Source organism: Lepisma saccharinum, chromosome 14, assembly GCF_977018435.1.
Source record: "Lepisma saccharinum chromosome 14, izLepSacc3.1, whole genome shotgun sequence".
Classification (NCBI taxonomy): domain Eukaryota; kingdom Metazoa; phylum Arthropoda; class Insecta; order Zygentoma; family Lepismatidae; genus Lepisma; species Lepisma saccharinum.
In genome coordinates, this window is record NC_139242.1 from 59,454,049 (window position 1) to 59,475,933 (window position 21,885).

The 21,885-nt window shown below is 38.0% G+C and overlaps 1 protein-coding gene across 1 annotated transcript in view; it reads right to left on the bottom strand.

The window, feature by feature from the left end:
- Positions 1–11,213: 11,213 nt before the first annotated feature.
- The window catches only part of HBS1 (translation elongation factor EF-1alpha (GTPase) HBS1), an 86,645-nt gene continuing 75,973 nt past the window's right edge, over positions 11,214–21,885 (bottom strand). The window contains exons 10-13 of the mRNA XM_083135728.1: positions 19,651–19,824; positions 17,628–17,827; positions 14,534–14,779; positions 11,214–11,507 (exon numbers count right to left, since the gene is read on the bottom strand). Of these exons, the coding sequence (XP_082991854.1) occupies positions 11,499–11,507; positions 14,534–14,779; positions 17,628–17,827; positions 19,651–19,824 (629 nt within the window). The 3' untranslated portion in view covers positions 11,214–11,498. The remainder of the gene's footprint in view (positions 11,508–14,533; positions 14,780–17,627; positions 17,828–19,650; positions 19,825–21,885) is intronic.

Genomic DNA, 21,885 nt, shown 5'->3' on the forward strand with positions numbered 1-21,885 from the left:
ATTGATCGATCGGCAGCTGGAGAGACGCCAAAACACATGCGAAATCTTGCTTGCTAGACAAAAAGAAAGTCTTTCCTGCATCGGATTGTGACTGTCGATGAAAAGTGGATATATTTCGAGAATCCTAAACACAAGAAATCGTGGGTTGATCCCGGCCAACCATCAACATCTTCCTCGAGACCAAATCGCTTCGGCCGGAAGATGATGCTGTGTGTTTGGTGGGATCAACAGGGTATCGCCTACTTTGAGCTGTTGAAACCTGGTGAAACTGTCACTGCCCACCGCTACCACCAACAACTGATCAAATTGCACCGTGTTCTGTGTCACAAAAGGCCCGATTATCAACAAAGGCATGACAAGCTGATTTTCCTCCATGATAACGCCCCATCGCACACATCAAGACTGGTCCAAAACTACTTGGAGACACGCAACTGGGAGGTGCTACCCCATCCCGCCTATTCACCAGACCTGGCCCCTTCCGACTACCATATGTTTTCGTCGATGGGCCACACCCTCGCTGAGCAGCACTTCGATTCGTATGCAGACGTCTGAAAATGGCTTGATGAGTGGTTTGTCTCGAAAGAGAAGGACTTTTTTGGCGTGATATCCACAAATTGCCCGAGAGGTGGGCAAAATGTGTAGCTCGTGAGGGCAAGTACTTTGAATAAATTTCTTGTTGCTTTCTATGAACAAACCATGTGTTTTTCTGACTACAAAACAGCAGATTTAAGCTTATACACCTGGTATATATATTACACCAGTAGCGTACGCAGGATTTCATCAAGGGGGGTGTTATTTCGAAAACTTTCTACAAATTCACATTAACATTGTTTTATTATACTTTAATTAATTAATTAATAAATAATTAGTTTAATTACTACTAATGCAGCTGCTGTTACTACTTATATCACTACTATTAGTAAGTAATAGAGATCTACATAAATATATCTATTTATGAAAGCAATAGAACAAAATTACTTTTTTTTTGTTTCTATGTTACGAAATAATTGTCTAGTCAACGGTTATTTGTATATAATAGGTGAGACATTTTAAGTGTGAAGAAAATCCATAAAAACAAGCAAATATTTTAAATTTATTGAAATAATCAAAATATGAAACTCATCCAAGGAGCCACAGTGGTCTAGTCTGACAGGAGATCCGTGTTCGATTCCCGGAATTGGTTAGAATTTATCCAGCCTTGTCTCCGCACCAGCCTCATATCAATAGGCACCTGAGAGCAACCCTGGGGGATAAAGGTTGCTGGAGCATGGTGCTGATCACATCACTTGCAAAATGGTCTAGATCGAGAATGTGTGGGGCCCACTACACCACTACGTGTGCCTTCATGGCACGGTGCTATATGCGCAGGGAAATTTACATTTATGAATCTAACCCAGGATGATGAGGTGCGAGAATACATGTTGCGAAATTCCACTGAGTCTATGTTTTCGTTCAAAAGTAATTTTATAGACATTCCAAGACATTTATCACTTCTAGGTGATTCACAAAGCACTTCTTCAACAGTATTTAATTATGTGGATGTAGACTTAGCATCACTTGAGAGTTCACAAGGGGATGTGAAATCAGTACCAGGAAGAAAGTTTTACAATAAGGTCGGCAGAACTGAGATGAAGCAAGGAATTTTCACAATGCTTGCGAGAGTCACTGTGCGACTTTTTGCAAGAAAATTCCAAATTGAACTTTGCGCCCCCTTACATTGTGTTTGGAATGTTGTGTTTTTATTCATGCTGCATGGGAATAATAATTCAAATTATTATTATTATTACTGTCGCAGATCTTTGACTGTAATAAATTAGCCATTTTTAATTTTTATCTACAGCATTTTCCATAATTTTTCAAAAGCTCAAGGGGGGGGGGGGTTAAACCCGGCAACCCCCCTTGCGTACGCTACTGTATTACACGCATAATTTCACTTCAATCACAGTAAGGTAAAAAGGTAAAGTTCCCGTTCATTTTGCACCATGCCGTGAGGCGCATGTGGGGATAGGGCACCACATATTCTAACGATCTCGGCCATTTTGGAGGTGATGTGGTCAGCACTATGCTCCGGACGCCTTTGCCCTCCAGGTACCCCTTTGATTGAGGCTAGGTGACCCCCAGAGACGCCTTTTGCGGGAACAAGGCTGGAAGAATTCCTACCATAGATCACACACCCTGGGAATCGAACCCAGAGGCCTTCCACGTAACAATCAGGATTCTGCACGCCCCTAAAAGATGCCCAACCGACTACATCACTGCGGCTCCTAGTCACAGTAATTTATGTTTATTAAAAATGAGTTGCAGAAACATGGTAACTTCAAACTGGAGTGTTTTACAGGGAGGTGACTCTTTTATGGGGAGCATTGGCGGCGATTACGAGGGCGTGGGCAGTTGCCTCCCCCCCCCCCACTATTTGCCTCGACACTAAGCTAAACCTTATCTAGCAAGGGAAAGTAAAGTGTCCTTGCTGTCCCCAGTTTTGGAACCCATTCGCCGCCACTGACGGAGAGAAATATGCTTTGTTTGATCCCCTCTTTGAAAAAGATCTTCCTTGCATAGTCTCCTTTGGTGCAATATTTTTATTTTTTAAAATCAGATGCAGGTAGCTCTAACAAGAAAAACCTAAACCCCACCTTACCATTGCATTCCCCCAACGAAAATCCTAGCCATGTAGGGGTATGAGAAGGTATACATTTTTGGTGACAAAGGTTCAGAATTTCCTGACACTGAGAAAACCTCGAATCAATGGGCTACTTCTTTCTGCAGAAGTGAGGGCAGGGTGCCAGGAAAGAGCAAGTGAGGCAAAAACACCTGGTCACTGTCTTACCTGCAGCATTAAGAAAACTAGATAAATAAATGCTCTATAAACAAAAATATGCATTTTTGTATGGTAATTATGAGACTGTATTCCACAAAATATCCCTGCTCTCCACACTCATTTCCTTCTATGGTGCCATTACTGGCTGGATTTTTTCTATTCTGGAATGAAAACTGTGGTGTACAGATATATATATATCCCACATTTTTATAACAGAAAGCTTCGAGAATTGAGCAGTTTTAATCAGTGTTGTGTCCAAGGGTGTTCGTGGGGGTTATAGCCCCCTCCAGGCCAGTGACAGATTAAAATGGGTGCTATTAATGCTGCAGCATTAGGCCCATTCCTGAAATAGACCCACATGAAAACAGACGAGAATTTTCCGAAAGCAGTTTTCTTTTGCTATATTCACCTGAAAATAATAAATCTTAGAATGAAATTTTTGAGCCCCAATTTCGGACGCCTAGACACAGCGTTACTTACTATACAGTTACTATTTATTATTCTTTGTGCTGTGACGTAACTATTCGTTGTGTTTATTGTTCACCGAAGATTTCAAGTTAATGCTATCAATTTTACATTAAACAGTTTACTTATTAATTTAGCTGCATATTTTGCAATATCTAGGCGACTGTTGCCCCTTTATTATTGTTCAGTAAGTGCGACGTAGTCAATTTTTCACCTTGAAAGTTAGTTGTACAGAAAAAATAGACGGTATTTGCAGCATCAGGCCCAATTTAGTCTCAATCCGGCCCTGATAAATAATTATTACCAAGGTTATAATTGTCATTTTACAATAACTATTATAAGTTATTAAACCAATTTTACTCCAAATTTTTTATTATTATTATATAAATAGAGACACATTGCTACTCGATCCACCATATGAGTGAATATCCAACAAAAGTGTTGTCCATTATTTTTCTTACATTTTATAGAGTTAGTGTACTGAAAATCATAGTTACACATTCCGTTTAAAACAGAAGTTAGTGGTAAGTTTTACTCATAAAGTTTATATCTTGTGACCTCTCACAAAGAAAACTATAAATTTTGAGAGCTATTCATCCATTTATTATTTACATTAAATGAAATGATAGAATATAAAAATTTAACCTGATACACTAAACTTTTTTGATCTAATGTTTAATCCTGCTAAGGAGGTAAAATTAGTTACCATTAAACACTATTTATATTAGTTATTTGTAGGATTTCAGGGATCTTTAGCCCTCCCCCTTGATTACATGCCTGACCCCCTCTCCTTGGCACAGTATTTCTAAAAATTAACATCAGAGGCAGGGAAAATATGCTAAAATGAGGGCTGTCACTAAAAAAATGTATACATACCCCCCCTTCAAAAAATCGGGAATTAGTTCCTGAGATTGGCGATGTCAATACCAGCATTTAGGACTCCGTACACCCCTAGAAGAGGGTATATGGAGCTTGGTGGGTAGACATTACTGTTACTACAGAAGAAATTAGAATGGTAGGGCGTGTGATGTGCGCAATAATTCTTTGTGGGGGAAGGACAGGAAGGATGAACATTTAGAAGAGGATCAGAGTGGAGAGGATAGATGGTGTATATACGAGGTGTGGCTAGAAAAAAAACAGACTATTGCTACAAAACCTTTTATTGGTTATTTTGTACAATACGAACATTATCCCCTTCAAAGTACTCCCCATGCACTATCAATACACTGCTCCATGCGATTGATTGATTGAATTGTTGTTTTAAGTCCACTTTATGCACAGAAAGGCTAATCAGGTCTGAGTGAACATTTGTGGTGACATTTTAACAAACATTGAAACAGACCCTACATTCTTAGGGTCTGCGCCATCGGGGAGGCCTAGGAACATGATAGCATCAACATGATAGCATCAGGATCGTAGGTGAAAAACCACGATTCGTCACAGGTTATGACTCTCTCTAAGAATGTAGGGTCTGTTCCAATGTTTGTTAAAATGTCACCACAAATGTTCACTCGAGTGTCCTTTTGTTCCACTGTCAGGTTTTGTGGCACCAAATTTGAACACACTTTGTTCATGTTGAAACTTTCGTGTAAAATCTGACATACTCTCTCTCTGTCAATTCCTGTGAATTCAGCAATAGCTCGAATACTCAAGCGACGATCTTTTCGAATCAATTCATCGACATTCGCAATGTTTGATTCAGTTTTTGACGTGCAAGGCCGTCCATGATCACTTCTCGTCCCTCTTTAAACCTTTGAAACCACTCAAATACTTGCGTGCGTGATAAACACTCATCTCCGTACACTTTCTTCAACAAACCACAAGTTTCTGTGGCAGATTTTCCAAGTTTCATAAGAAACTTCACATTGATACGCTGTTCCACTTTCACACTTAACATTTTTCCAACGGAGCATAGATGTACGGTTCACTTCATCCACAAGCTTCCCGAACTGAGTGCCTTGCACCCTGGGCAATCACACAGTCGATAGGCAGGATGTTATACACTCATGCACCGCTAGACCTTGACGCACTTGCCGTTTGTCGACAGCAACATCAATCCAGTTTTTTTCTAACCTAACCTCGTATACACAGTTCTTTTTAAACCGGTATTCATCATGCATGCATTTATAATGAAGATGAGTGTGCTCTCTTATGATATTTTGTACATAATTGGTTAAATAATGAATGATGAATTTGAGGAATTTCACAATTCAAGCATTGTTTCAATATGTAAATTTATTTGCTTACCTATACATATATGTACACACACACACACACACACACACATTTCACTGTTAATTACATGTAAATAGCCATTGAGGTAAATATGTATCACAAACCAACTGAAATCATGGGGGAGAGCGGAAACAGTGGCATGCCCAAGGGCAGGTTGGTGGGAGTAATAGCATCCTTTGGCCCAGTACTTATAAAAGAACATCAAAGGCAGGAAATCATGGCGAAATGACAGCTGACTAAAAAAAAGTATACATTACTACCCCTTTCAAAAATACTAGGCATGCCACTAGGGAGAATGTTCCTAACATTCTCTCTTGCCATAGACGTCTGGATGAGAGGGGCGTGATCCCCCTGGAAAATGAGTCAACCTAAATTTATATACAGAATTTCACACGTAATTCCATTTCATTCAAAGTAATTTATATTAATTATGGTCATTGCAGGAACATGATAGCTTGTTGAGTTGGGTTGGTGTTTCAAGTCCACTTTATGCACAGTAAGGCAAATCCGGACTGGACCTACAGTTTAAAGTGGGATCCAAACACTATGTGCCTCCACCGGGTATCGAACCTGGGACCCCTTGATTACAATGTGACGATGCTACCTACCCCTGCGCCATCGGGGAGGCCTAGGAACATGATAGCATGAACCTGAAGGAGTGTTTTTTTTTTTTTTTTTTTCAGGAAGCAATACTATTATGGGGGGGGGGGGGTTGTCACTTCTGAAACACTGATAGTGCCTAGTACGAGGGCTACTGGAAAAGTGTCTGCAATCGTTATGAAAAAAGACATGTGAAATTCTGGGAATGGCTTTATTGTTTTGCAAAGTATTCACCCTTAAGATCGATACACTTATGCATATGCTCAAACCAATTTTGAAAGCATTCTTTCCACTCTGAAGCTGATACAAGCAACACTCCTCGAATGAACAACTTTTGTTGGTTTCGTCTCACTTTGAAACACCCAAACAGTGGATTGCTATTTAGTTTCGGGTTCGTATGAATAGATCCAAGTTTCGTCCCCTGTAATGATGTAGTACACCAAATTTGACTTGCCTCGATTGAATTTTTTGAGCATTTCTTTACACCAATTTACAAGAGCCTGTTTTTGAGCTTCGGTCAAGTTGTGTGGGATCCAACGGCTTGAAAGTTTCCGTACGTTCAGATGACCATGCAAAATCGTATGTATTGCTTTCATGTCAATGTTCAAGGATGCCTGAATCTCACGGTATGTCACATGCCGATCTCTCTCAATCATTTCACGCACAGCATCAACATTAGTGGCAACAAGACGTGGATGGACGACCTTCATGAAATTCATCACTGAGAAATGTGCAACCACACTGGAATTTGGAAAACCAATTGTACACAGTCCTATTGGATGGTGCTTCATCCCCAAAAGCCAAATGAAGTCGCTCGATGTATTGTTTCGGTGTTAAACTACATTTGAAAACATACAAAATCACTGCCCGAAAGTGTTCATGAGAAATTTCCATTTCTCACACGAAACTGCTGTGAAAAATAAATGAATAGGCTTAAACAAACAATCAAAGACAATTTGAACAGAAAAAAAGGTCTATTCTTCCGATTTTTATAACAGCAGAATACTAGCACCACTGTTGGTAGTAGTTTGCAGAAACTTTTCCAGCAACCCTCGTATCTCCATATGTGGAGCTCTATATTATCTTATAATTTGGCACAAAGAGATGTACTGCATAGAAATTTGAGAGATAAACCATATGGAAATAGGGCTGGTTTGATAGAAGCACAAAAACAAAAAAAAAATTCTCTGCTATCCACACACAATTGTGCTTAGTTGAAAATTATCCTATAGTTTATCACAATAAAGTCCCACATCCCCAATTTTTTTCTTTCCTTTTGGACACCTTTTGTGCGCTATAACTGGTTGATTCATGCATAAGTAGATGTGTTTTCACCTTATTTGGGCCCCTTGGTGGTAAACCATGGGGTTAAGTTTGTTTATATGACATATTCTGCATCCTTCATCTGATCTGTGATGCTAGCGACATCTAACAACAGTTTACTCAAACTATTCGTTCCCAGTCACAAATTGTTTCATAGTTCTAAACTGGATGCCAGGCATCATCAACGAACAGAGCTACTAATAGTAATATACAATTGCCGACCCTAGTTAAAATGAATGTTTTTAGCACCTCTGTTGGAATGCTTTCACAGGAAGAACCCCAGCACATGGCAGCATTGACGTGCCTTTTCTTTCTCGTGCAACAAAGTGTATTATTCTTCTTGCCACGGGTAAGTATCCTTATCTCCCATCCCTCTTCATGCCGAAACCACAGCATCGGAAGCTTTATCACATCTATTCTCTCTTATTGTCTGTCAGTAGCCTGCTTTCCTCTGGGTGTGGTCACTGAATCGCCCAGTGGCTTGTATATCGAAAGGGATGGGGGAGGGGAGGGGACATGAATGTTAAAAAGGAAAGGGGGTGGATTGAATCCTTCGCAACCCTTGAAAAAAAAACCTTGAGGGAACAAGGTAAGAATGTCCACCCTCACCACCCCTTGCCTATCCTGTTCTTTTAGGGGGGGGGGTGGCAAGACCCTTGGCAACTCCGAACAGCCTTCCTTTGTCGATGTGTATGTAGTATGCACCAAGATTTATGGTTGAGTTTTCTCTCTCTGATGGGAGGAACACAGGACATTTAAAAAGGTAGAGAACTACCTATGAGTCATTCCATGCCCAGTAACTTTGAAAATTTTGAGTCTCGTGCATCTTGTAATTGTTAACTTATTCAAGGTCAAATTTTGCAAAAATTGCCCTTTTTGAGCCTGCTTGGCTGTAACTCCACCCCTATTCCACCTAGGAAACTCAAATAAAGCTTATTGTACAGGGAATTGAACAAGTTTTCCAGTGATATATAACAAGCCTACGTTTGGATAAAAATATAATTTTGTCACGTGACCTTGACCTTTGACCTTGAATATCTAAAAACATGTTATCACCAAAAATCGTGAAAAAAATATATTTGGTCCCTCATGCCATACTCTAAAACATATCAAAAAATCATTTTGGGACTGCAATGGGATCAGAAGATACAAAATAATATGTGTAACTACGTGACTGATAAAAGCCTCATTACATGAACTATGATGAGTCAAATGTCCCTTAACACCCCCTACAAAATGTAAAGGAGGTATCCTCGTCATGAAAGAAACAGGTTAGGCACAGGGAGATCCCTAGCTGTGTGTGTCAAGTGCAGGTCCGCATATTGTTGACCGCCATATTGAATTCAACACAAACATTTCAAAGGAAATGGGGTGATGTGATATATCAAATCAGGCTAGAATTTCACGAGAAATGAAGCGGCGAAGGTTTTTCCAACGTATCTTTAGCCAGTAAAAAGTTATACGCATACCTTTCACTTACAATATATGCACATTATAATGTTGTCAGTGTTCCTGTGAGTACACTCGTTGACGTCTCTCACACTCACATAGAACAGTTGGCAATGTAGCAGGTGCAACATCATCGCAAGCAGCAACTATGCCTTCTCTCAAATGGTCAATATCACGGACTTCTAGTGCATGCACCATTCTCTTCAAATGTTTCTGAAGGTAAAAGTCCTCCTAAGATGTTAGATCTGGGGAATGTGCAGGCCTTTTAATAGATCCCCGTCTGCCCATCAATCTACCCAGAAATTTACCATGAAGAAATTGCTACAATGTCAACATAGTATGATCACACACTGTCCTGTTTCAAAACTCTGGAAAAGTGCCATATCCCATAAGGAGAAAGAAAGAAGGAAAAGAGACGAAAGATGAAAAACCTGTTCACTTAACAAATCCAAGAAGCCCTCACCATTTAAGATTCCATTGTTGAATATGGACCAACCATTCCCGTTCTCCACACACTTTACCATATCATTAGCTTACCAGCAACAACCATTCGGCTGGGATCTGTCTACTGTAAATTATCAAATCACAGGTATTGCATATTCTTTTTGTTAACTTCACCGTGAACATAAAAATTAGCCTTGTCACTGAAGAAGTTTTCATTCCAAAGGAAGTGTCATGTAATTTTTTTAGATACTTTTTCCAATATTCTTCACTATTCAACTATTTGGTGAATGTCGCTGATTAAAATCATATGCAATGGTGTGAACTTACTTCTTTCTCTCCTGAAATGTCAGCGTGATCTCGATGAATTCCTAACACGTTAGGAGCATTCTAATGCTTTGTTTTTAACACCTCGAAAAGGATAAAATGGTTACAAGCATGCAGTAATAACTTTTTGCTGGTTAAATATATGTTGGAAAAACCTTCGCCGCTTCATTTCTCGTGAAATTCTAGCCTGATTTGATATATCACATCACCCCATTTCCTTTGAAATGTTTGTGTTGAATTCAATATGGCGGTCAACAATATGCGGACCTCCACTTGACACACAGCTAGGGATCTCCCTGTGCCTAACCTATTTCTTTCCTATCCCAATGTAGCAGGTGCAACATCATCACAAGCAGCAACTATGCCTTCTCTCAAATGGTCAATATCACGGACTTCTAGTGCATGCACCATTCTCTTCAAATGTTTGTAGGGGGGTGTTAAGGGACATTTGACTCATCATAGTTCATGTAATGAGGCTTTTATCAGTCACATAGTTACACATATTATTTTGTATATTCTGATCCCATTGCAGTCCCAGAATGATTTTTTGATATGTTTTAGAGTATGGCATGAGGGACCAAATATATTTTTTTCACGAATTTTGGTGATTACATGTTTTGAGATATTCAAGGTCAAGGTCACGTGACAAAATTATATTTTTATCCAAACGTAGGCTTGTTATATATCACTGGAAAACTTGTTCAATTCCCTGTACAATAAGCTTTATTTGAGCTTCCTAGGTGAAATAGGGGCGGAGTTACAGCACATTTAGTATAGCTAAGCGGGCTCAAAAAGGGCAATTTATGCAAACTTTGACCTTGAATAATTTAACAATTACAAGATGCACAAGACTCAAAATTTTCATAGTTACTAAGTTCCATGTATAGTTTCAACTCTCCAAATTTCATGAAAATCTGAGTTGGTCAGGTTGTGGGCTGTGTTGATTTCATATGAAATGACTATAGACTTAGTAAAACTAAATACAGTATATATTAATACCTAATCGTTAGTATTTGCTAATTGTAAGAGTTTCACTGATATTTATGACCAGCTTGGCCAGTTTGACAAGGATGGCGATGCATATGGTGTGGAAGCTGCCTTTTGGTATTTGTGAGCAGCAAATGGTGGGAGCTGTTTAATGCACCCTTATTATAATCTATAGTTACAAAATCAGGGAAGATCATTTTCACAATAGGTTATTTAAAGGGTGTAACTGAGAAACTTAGAGCACTTCTGAAATACATCGGAACACCTACCAAACTCACTCCCCTCCCGAATTTCCTCTGATCTTTGCAGCCTGCCTAGCACGACTGTGGAGAAACAAGTCAAGATTGGGAAGAAAATAGTTTTGATCAACCGTTATTAGATGTCATTAGTGTCATCAGTGAGGAAGGCGGTTTATCACTGGTGTATGCAGAGACCACATGAAAAGGAGCAGTTGAAGACAACAAGACTCAACTGATGCACAACAATGTTACACAATTCAATGAACTGTTACATCACATTTATTTATGTTAACATACCAAAGAGTTGAAGAATCATTAAAACAACCAAATGAATGCTCGTCAACTTTATTTTTTTTTAGTTTCTTATTTTTCTCCACTTTGTCCTCTGTACATATTACACAAAGATCACAATTCACTATCAACCCCACTGGAATTAATTAAGTCACAGCACCTAAAAAAAATAGCAGATATTATGCTTTATGCTTGCAAGGAGAGTTTATAATAAATAGAAGAAATTAAAACCCTTTTTATAAGTCTTTATATTCATCGTCAACATTTTGAAACTAAAGCTGTTTTCACCTGCACCAACACACTGCTGCACAGATATCTTCTGTTTAGTATATCTGCAAAGAGATAAATATAACATCCACTGTATTATATAAATTAAAAACAGCATTATTTGTATGTAGAAATTTTAGGGAAAATTGCAGCCTCGAGCAGGACCTGAACATGAGTCTCTATAGTGGAACCACATCAAAAGAACCTGCGACTCCTGTGCATCGTACACCCACATGGAGGGGAGAGGCAGAGTGGAGCATGCTTCCTTATGGTCCGAGTTGAACGGATGAAGAGGGAGGTGCGTGGAGACCTTTCACCGAAGGCTCTTTTCCTTGTAGTCACTCTATGGCATACCCTTCCAACTAACATTTCTTTCGCAATATTAGTGCGAGATTTGTCTCAGGGACACCACAATGGTATGCGTGTTCTTTGAAACTCCACTGTTGATGTTTATGGTTCTAGCTTCTCTGAGCTTGGAGCTGTACATAACCTTACCGTTTGGTACATAGAAATTCAAGTGAAAAATAAGGTGAAACCAAGGTTGGCCCAGTTGGTAGAGCAACGTCATGGTATGCCATAGACCTCGCTTCAAGGCCTGATCAACCCTGTATTTTTTGCATGAATTTCTCTATAAAAACAGCATATATTCCTGCTTTAGTTACTTGGCAGGAAGTAGCCATGTGCTAGTTCTTCAAACTGACAATGGTGTAGCAATGCTGCACTGCCAATAAACAAGGCTGAGGTAAGAAAGAAGAGAGAGGAGAGATCCAACCCCCTCTACTTTGCTCTCACCCTTTATTTCCTACATCCCTACATTGACCATAAAACTAACATGATGTATGGCCAGGAAAACACTACCACTGTTAGAGGCTTACTGAAAAGCACACTGAAATTCCTAAAACCAAACACTTTATTCTGAAAACCAGAGGCTATTTTGTATAATTTGTTGCAGTGAAGAGTGAAAATGTAGACAGCACAACATTAAGGATAAATCCACAGAACATGAACAACAGCTATTACATTCGTTCATCTTCTTTATTAGCACAAGTCTAAGTAGCTGTAAGTTTTAGAAGATTATCTAGACTTTGTAAGTTCTTTCATAATTGATTGATTGATTTGGTATTTTAAGTCCACTTTATGCACAGTAAGGCTAATCGGGACTGGACCTATAGTTTATAGTGGAATCCGAACCACTATGTGCCTCCACCAGGTATTGAACCCGCGATTACATGGAAACGATGCTACCACTGCGCTATCGGAGGCCCCATAAGTTCTTTCATAAGTAAGCTTCCTTATCTGTACCTTCTCTGTCCCTGTTGCGATCTCCGTTTAGACAGAAATCTGTGACTGTTATCATGCAAATTTCCTTCACATCTGCATCAAAGGTCAACAGCTCCCAAGTTTTGGGAATGAAGGAGAGTTTCATTGCTTTGGCTGGGGGTGGAAGGTACTGTAGGCACTGTGATTGAATATTGTGCACTTTTTTTTGTGTGATAAAAATATGTGAATTATCTAAAGTAGTATGGAGTGTGTAAGGGATGATTTCAGTAGCAGTCAACTAACACTTCAAGAGATGTTATAAAAGATGTAGAAAAATGTAGTATTTGTATATTTTGTATATTTATATACATACACACACACATAATTTACCTTCATTTAATACTGTTAATGTTTTTAAAAATTGACTTTGTTTACAAAGCCCCCCCCCCCCCCCCCCGAGATCAAATCTAGCTACAGGCCTGCATTTGTTTTGTGCAAACTGTTGTGGGTGGTATTACAGAACAAGATTTGATAGCTACACACAAGTTACTTACACAATTTTCAAAACTATATTTTGCCATTTTTTCAAAGCATCTGATGTTATTTTCATAGGAACGCCATGCCCTCCCCTCTCTCTCCTCTTTATCTTTTAGCATGAGTATCCATTAGAGTGAGACTGTCAACATTGTGGATGTATATGCAATTGGATATATGCACACAGAGTTGCATCACTGTCATACATTTTTTAGCATCGCTGATAATTGAGCTTACTTTGTTGCAGTAATCGGGACTGAACCTACAGTTTAAAGTGGAAACCCTGGAGCCCTTTATTGCAAGGTGATGACGTTACCACTATGCCATCAGGGAGTGAGGTTCCACAAGATTATAATGCACAAGAATGGTTTTAAGAAATACTTGAAACAGGTGACAATTTCCAGTTTCATGGAAAACTACATTACCTGTTAAACCCTGTTCTCCTTCCTGACAATGCAAGGCATCACACTGCAGCCTTTGTGAAGGGTATACCCAGCTCCTAGAGGTTGAGGATACAAGAATAACCTCATCACTCCCCCAACATGTATTTGTATTTCCTGTGATCTCTGTAAATTAACAGGAGAGCAGGAAAAAGTATTGTGCTCCACTTTAATAATAACTTGTGCTAGTAGAAGATGAGAGATGGGGAGGGAAACCATTTGGCCAGCTGAAGTCTATATCTTACCCCCAAAATAATTTAAAAAGACCTGTATTTGTTTTATCTATCATTCCTCTATGAACACCACACTATTTACATTTCTAGTGCAAAGTTTGTTTTACATTTGTACATGCATAGATTACATGACTCAATGTTGCCACTATTTTCTGTCCACCCTTTGAATGCGAATCTAGCCAACCAAAGTTAAGTAATGTGCCCACTTCCTCTCAGGATATTTCGGTATCTGACCAATCTTAACAATAACAGGATTTTCAACAAGTTAAACATAAAGTGGAAGAGGGCAATAGGCCCCCATGAAATGTAACAACAAATCTTTAATTACCATATACTAATTAGTATTCCTCCTTCCTTTGATGTCTAAAAACAGGAATGTCTGCTTGAGGTCTAACATTAAGATCGTCTCTTAAAAGTCTACGCTAACACTGAATCATAAATCAATATGAAGTAAATGTCGATACCTCCTGCACTTCTAAAATTTATGGACATTACCCTTCTCCCCTCATGGATAACATTTAAAATCGACAACCTGACCAGATGACAGCTGAAAGAAACTATCCCCCCATTAAGTTTAATCCGAACCACTATGTACCTCCACCAAGAACACAAAATATACCTTACCTTTGTCACTAAACCAGCAGCAATGGTAACTCCGTTAACCCGAAGCATAAATCGCCCCAATTCTTTGACATCTCTGTACAACTCTATACAAATGGGTCGAGACACTTCTATCACAACAACAGCATTTGAATTCTTCGTCAAGCATCTTGGCCTTGTCTTTGTAATTTCTCCTGTGCTCTTGTGAAGCTGAGCTAACAACTTGGTAATGACAGCCTGCTCAGCTAGACACTGATAATGTAGAATTACCTGAAATATACAAGAATATTATTTTCAACTCAACTGATACAATAAGTACGAGGAGCATTGAAAAATTAAGGGTCAATTATTTATAAAAAGTGGCTGGTAACAATGATCAGATCGCACGTGCGCAGTAATATCAACTTGTCCATTGGCAACCCAGCAATCATATTTTTGCCAGTCGACTGTTGGTTATTTTGTGAATTAGAGTGTGTTAAAATGGCTGCGTGATTACACAGTCCTGCCAGTTGATAAGTACAGTCTGTGATTCAATTTCTTAACGCAAAATATCATAATGCTGATGAAATTCAGAGAATTGTGCAAAGGGGTATGGTCCAAGTGTAATGAGTGAAGGAAAAGTATGGCAATGGTGTACACTCAAAAAGCGAAAAAGTTCAAACAAACTCATTCTGCACAAAAAGTCATGGCAGCTGCTTTTTGGGATCAATAAGGTGTGCTTTGGTGGTTTTCATGGAGCTGGGGAAAACACTCACATGGCAGACATACTGCGTAACACTATCAAAGCAAGATGTGCTATATAAAACCAACGACATGGAATGCTGCAATCAGAAACTGTTCTTTACCGTCACAATGCTAAATTGTCATTTCTAGTAGCTCAGAGAGATTGTTGTAATACACCATATATAACCATCAATACTGAAACAAAGCTTGGCTACTTCGCATCTTCTCTTCATACTGATTGCAACCCCACCCACATTACACTAGGCCCCTAGAAACTTTCTCTCTGCAGTCTTGCTGTGGTTGCACAGTATAAATCAAGAGCATGTCAGAGTAATGGCAAGTGTAAGTAAAAAAAAACAGAAGATCTATAATTTCATTCCAAGTGGGAGGAGGAGTGTGAATTTATGTGGGAAAAAAAACATTGAAAGGGGCTACAAAACAATTCATTCTCAAATTGAAAAGAGTTTTGCCCCACACATTGCTGTGAAATAGAAAAGTGTGAGGCTGGTGAAAAATCAGTTACTTGGACAACAATCATTGTTTCCAAAATCAACAGATTCTGTGAATTCAAGTTGATGTGAAAAATATCGGCAGCTATCCAAATCACTTTTCAGTTGTGTCATGTAACATTTCGAAGACAGCGAGCCTGAACCGGAAATTTTCAAAATGATTTGTCATCGGATTCTCTGTTCATGTGTAATTTAGCCTTTTGAGTCCAAGCAGGTTGCACTACAAGTGAAGGTGTTGCTCAGCATTGCCTTTACTTACTTGTGTTGGGTATCTTTGTTGAACATAAAGGTGACAGATGGACATCTTGACAACTGTATTCGAATCACTGTGACAACCTGTTCCCCCAACTTGACAAAAATTTTGGGTGAAAGTGAATATCATTCTTCTCGTTAATAAGTTAAGAGGTGAACTTCTATGCAGAGGGTATAAAAAACTCGTTACACAGTACCAAAAGTGTTTGGACTAATACAGTGTTGCTACACTTCTTTTCTTGTTTGATATAATCAATTGACCCTTTCTTTTGAAATAAGCCTCATATAAACTGGACCCGAAAGAAGTAAATTACAAAGCCCTTCACTGGATATCATATTCTTGGGGAAAAGGATGAATGACAAGATTTATCATTTTTGTAATTTGGACATGTGAACATACTTTACACTGTAATCTTTTCGTTGGCTTGGCTTTGATTTGATTTTTGATATTAAAATTTTGGGTGCGTCAGCACTAAGGCTATTTTGCATTATACAGGGTCCAGCCCCTTATCGTTACACATAACAACTCTAACGTTGCATATCTAAAATCATAAAATATTAAAATCTTCTGACTTTCGTTAAAAGCTGAGGCTGTAAAGGAGCACTCAGCACAAATAAGGACAAAACACAGGACGACACAAACAAAATTATACTGGCCATGGGGCCAGTCGCCAGAGCCTCGTTAGTCTGCAGTCCAGGGTGTACTATGTGGAAGTGAGGTTGACTATTGGGTGCACTACGTGGAAGGAGCATCCCTTACACCCCTGGCTTGGCTTTGTTGTAAGGAAGAAGATTGCATGGTTGTGCAAATACTTCAGAATACTGTAACATTAATTTTACAATCAAAGCTGGATATAGACATGCATGGAGCTTTGAAATCTATTGTTGTCCCCTAAATGTGCCTTCATGGCACAGTGCTGTATGCATGGGAAACTGTGGCTAATAAACTTATAATGTGGAAAAATGTATAAACTGGAAAACTTGATTCTTTATTGGGACCAGACAATCAAGATTTATAGTGTGAAAATATAACATCTTGGAATGTAAAATCAAGGTTCCACTGTACCTGAAACTAGGATTTCTGAAACTCCGATAAAAATATCAGATACCCCCAGATACAATTTTATTTGGATTGGGTCATTACCACTACCAATAATTCAACTACCAATGTCATCAAACATCTGATGCCTCATACTTAACAAAACATAACAGGATGAAAATTGCTGTTAATGTTGGTTCAAATTGGATTATATTTGCAGTTTACTTTTTTTAGATAAAGCATAACTTACACCACATGCCATCATTACACAAAGTAGCTGAAGTCCAGTTTTGGCATGTACTACTTCTTACTCAAGCTTCCACCACATCCTGTGCCTTCTTCAGAAATTAAGACACGAGTTGCCAACCATAAATTGCACTACCAGATGGAGTAGGAAGCAGCGACAGGGCACTCTGCCTTGTCTTTTACCTTCAATTTTAATCTTTTGATCCAAACTTACATTTCTGTTTTAAACTTTGACTATTCTTGTCTTAACTCCTGAATAAGCCACAGGATGTGATGAAAGCTTGAGTAAAAAGTAAGGACTTCAGCTACTTAGTTTATTTTTTTATTCAATAACTATGCACATACTTACAGGAAACCCTACTGTAATTGGAACTTTGATGTTGAAAACGACTATCCTGGCTTCAATTTTTGAGGTTATACTGACTGGATTGCTAGGGTCACATATTATGGATCCAATGCAAACATTCTGCATATCTATACCTGAGAGACTGGCAACAATCTGGTCGCCAGCGAAGGCAGTTTGCATAGGAGATTCATCTACAGTGATCCCTGAAAGAAAATGAGTCAATTATTAGATACTACATACATAGATAATTGGATCAATTCTTTCAGTCAAACTACATATTAAGCATTGTAGGAAATAAAAATACTCATGACAATGATAAATATGTATAAAATTCCTGCATATCATTGGATTAATAGTACGTAACATCATAGTAGTACATTTATTAGGGGTGTAACAATAACAAGGCTGATTACATGACTAATTACTGCTAATACATATTTTTTTTAAATAGCAGCAACTTCAAATTGTCCAGAATGATTATAAATATTACAATCAAATGAAGGGCTCGGGTGTAAAACATGGTAAGTGACATTTTGGTCATTTCTGAGTTCATTAAGAAAAACTGTTATTAGAAGCCATATTTGTAGATAAATTGTTTTTGTGTTGTGTTTATCAATTTCAGAAGGCTTCACTGAGATTCAATGCAAATTGTATGACATGGCAATTGCACTCGAAAATTGAAGGATGACACATTTTACTTTGTAACTCAAAAATAACCAAAATGCTGCTTATCTCCTGAGCCCTTCAAATAATACATGTAAATATGTAAACATCATATTTTAGTCTTGAGTTGAGTTTTTCTTTTGAGTCCCATTTTTGCACAGATAAGCTAATTGCAACTGGATCTATAGTTTAAAGAGGCTCCACCTTGATGGAGATATGATTTCTGTAGTAATTGAGCCAGGGACTGAAATAGTGAATTATAATTATTAACCTGAAGCTGTGTCCAAGTACTCTTAACAAACTTTAGTCATTAAAGGTATTTTTTTTTAGTAATAGTCACTGTATTAATTACTTTTTGAAATTAGTAAGTGTAACTCTGTTACTTTCATTATGTTTTTGCTTGGAAATAAATTTTCTTCAGCTAGATTGTTGAATTATCTTGAACCAAATGATTATCTGAAAGAATTATTACTAAAATTGTGAGGAAAATGCATACTTCATGTGGCCCCGAGTATATTTTATTTCAAAACACATTGGACATAAGAGTATATAATTTCTGACAATATCTTGGACATAGTGCGGCTTTTTAGTTCAAAAGTAATTAACTACAATATGGATATCCAAACAAATAATTAAATAAAATGTTAATCTTCATTTTTAAGTACAATCAGTTTACATTAAACTCTGTTCCTCTATATTTTTATATTTTAAAAAATATAGGAGGTTAATTGTAATTTCATGAAAATTAATGTTTATTTTATTATGATCGTATGCAAAGAATGAATGGCCACTTGCAATCCATGAATGAAATATATTATACTTGTGAGTCTATCATATTTAGAATTAACTGAAAAAGTAAATCAGTTACTTTTAAAGTAAGAATAACTGTAACATGGTTACTTTCTCAAATAAACAACCATGAGTTACTTTTTGGGTACACTCAGCTTATTTTTAAAAAAGTAACATTGCAAACACTGGTGTTTTATTCATACTTCTGGCACAGTATTGGCACAGGGCATATACGATTTGTATTATGAATAGTGCAAATATTGTGATCCAAGGTTCAATTCCCAGGTCTGGAAATGTGACTCCATGCACTCACCATAAAATAATTTTAATCTATCAGAAGTATGAATAAACAAAAATATCCATAGATTCAGTTATGAGGCAATGAAAATAGTATAACAGCTGTCATTTAATTATGAAATCCAGTTGTTGCACCATACAATTTATAATACAAAATAACAAAAATTATGTAGTTCATATGATACGTCAAACAACAAAGGAATACCAAAAATTTCATATGCAGATACTGTCACTCGTGGCCAGTTTAAACTTTTGACAGTCAAAGGAAAATTCTTACCCTTTATTTGAGCTGCTTCATTTTGCGGCAATACCAGCACACGGTCACCAACTTGCAACATTCCCGTTTCAATGCGACCAGCTACACAAAATCCTGAGCCAGTGCCCTTGAATACATCCCCTACTGGAAGCCTAAAGGGTTTCGATACAGGGCGTTCAGGAGACTTAAAATTGTCTGAAAATTAAAAATACATAAAGTAATGCAATAGTAATGTATCATCAGTTTGGAGTGTGGAGAAAAATATTTCAAATATTGTCATCTTTCTTATAAATTGCACTTCCTAAATGCATCTATAAATTGAATTTTCAGTTAGTATGAGTTGGTTAATGCTAAATATGTTATCATGATGGTTGGATATTATGATTTTTGATTTCAAGGTCCTAGATGATAATATGATTCTTCTTACATGTAAGGAGACTGATTGGATATACAGGGCAAGTCAAAATGATGGACCCGATTACAGAAATTTATTCTGTGAAATATAATAAACATATGTTATTGTGATACATGCACTTCGAAAGGTTAAATTTCAAAATTTAGTTTCCACACAGTATTTCCACTTTCTACCGCTAGGAGTCAGCAGTGAGCAGGAAAATGGCGTTGACTGGAGAACAGAGATCTTTCTGTGTGCTTGATTATCATGTGAACAAGTCTGTGATTAGTGTGCAATGGTATTTCCGTACCAAATATTGAGGAGAACCACCTACGGGGAAGGCCATTCGTAAGTAGTATGAACATTTCAGAGATTCGGGCCTCATCTGTAAACGAAAATCGACTGGCCGTCCGTCGACTGGGAAAGAGACAGTGGAACAAGTGTGCACATGTTTCGTGCGAAGTCCACCTACCGGGCAGTGAGAGAACTTCAACTTCCACAGAAAACTGTCTGGCAGGTTCTGCGGAAACGTTTACAAATGAAACCCTACCGCTAACATTTGTTTATTATATTTCACAGAATAAATGTCTGAAATCAGGTACATCATTTTGACACCCTGTATATGTTTATTGAATACAAGAAGGTGTGCAATACATACCAATGTACACCAGGGTTCACACTCATTGTACCCAAACCCATATTCCCTGGCCATTCCAGCTTTTCTGAATACTTTAAAATAGCTTTCACTCTCGTAGAGCAAAATACATAACCCCACCAAAAGAGCAATTGGCAGTACAGGGCCAACCATGTTTTCGAACCAGCCACTGCCATTGCCAAAGCTTGTCACACACCTGTTGATAAGGTCTGCATATTATTGCTTGTTCCCTGCAAGCACATCAGACATTCTTGCCTGCTTCTGTGGTGAAGCAGATGATGCAAATACATTAGCATCAAGGTCCACGTAACTTGGCACAAACTGGCAAGAAACTAGTAGATTGTGCCTTTTGCTCTATAACACTTTAACATAGTAATAAATGAATGTTTAGTCTTCAACTTTGTACATAAATGACATAATAATAGAATAAAGTTCACTCAACAATGCTGAAAATAAATAAACAAAAACAAAATAAAAGAACATTTTTATATCTCCATTAAGTGAAGAAAAAGTAAAATGTGTTTTTGTATCATTCTGGAAAGCAAAGAGCAAACTTATTTTGCTGAATTTTTCCATGATCTCTTCATTCTTACATTGAATTCCCGGACTTTTCCAGGTCAGCGTAAAATCTGTATACAGGCCAGAGGTATTCTTTTGCAAGCGCAAAATTCTGAAACATTAACTACACGCGCAGGCGGTGTTGCGCTCGCCAACATATAACCACAAATAATTTATTCCTTTTTCAGGATCAATATTTTATTTTCTCATTTTACACACCACTGAACATTTGGCTACACATCTCTAATCATTGTTTTGTATTTTTGTAATAATTACCGTTGTTTTGTTCACGAAATGAATGTTGTTTGGTTTTGTGCCACCGTGCCTACTATTTCCGTAATGACTTTACCTGAGCAGGCATGGTGCTCACTGATATTTTGCTTAAAATTAACAATTTTGAGAATTACATGCATGATTATTTGTTTGCTTGGTCACTGTTTGTTTATCAGGTCCAAAATTCACCTCTGTTCTGCCTCGTAATCCATTTTCACAGTGACAACTTGTACGGGAAACCTCGGCACTGTACGTCTCAAAACAAAAACATTAATGCATGCACAGGCAGTACAGAGCTGCATACACAGAAACCCTGACATTTTGACAGTAGCCCAACTCAAGGCAACTGGGCATTGTATCGAGATGAAAAAAGTAC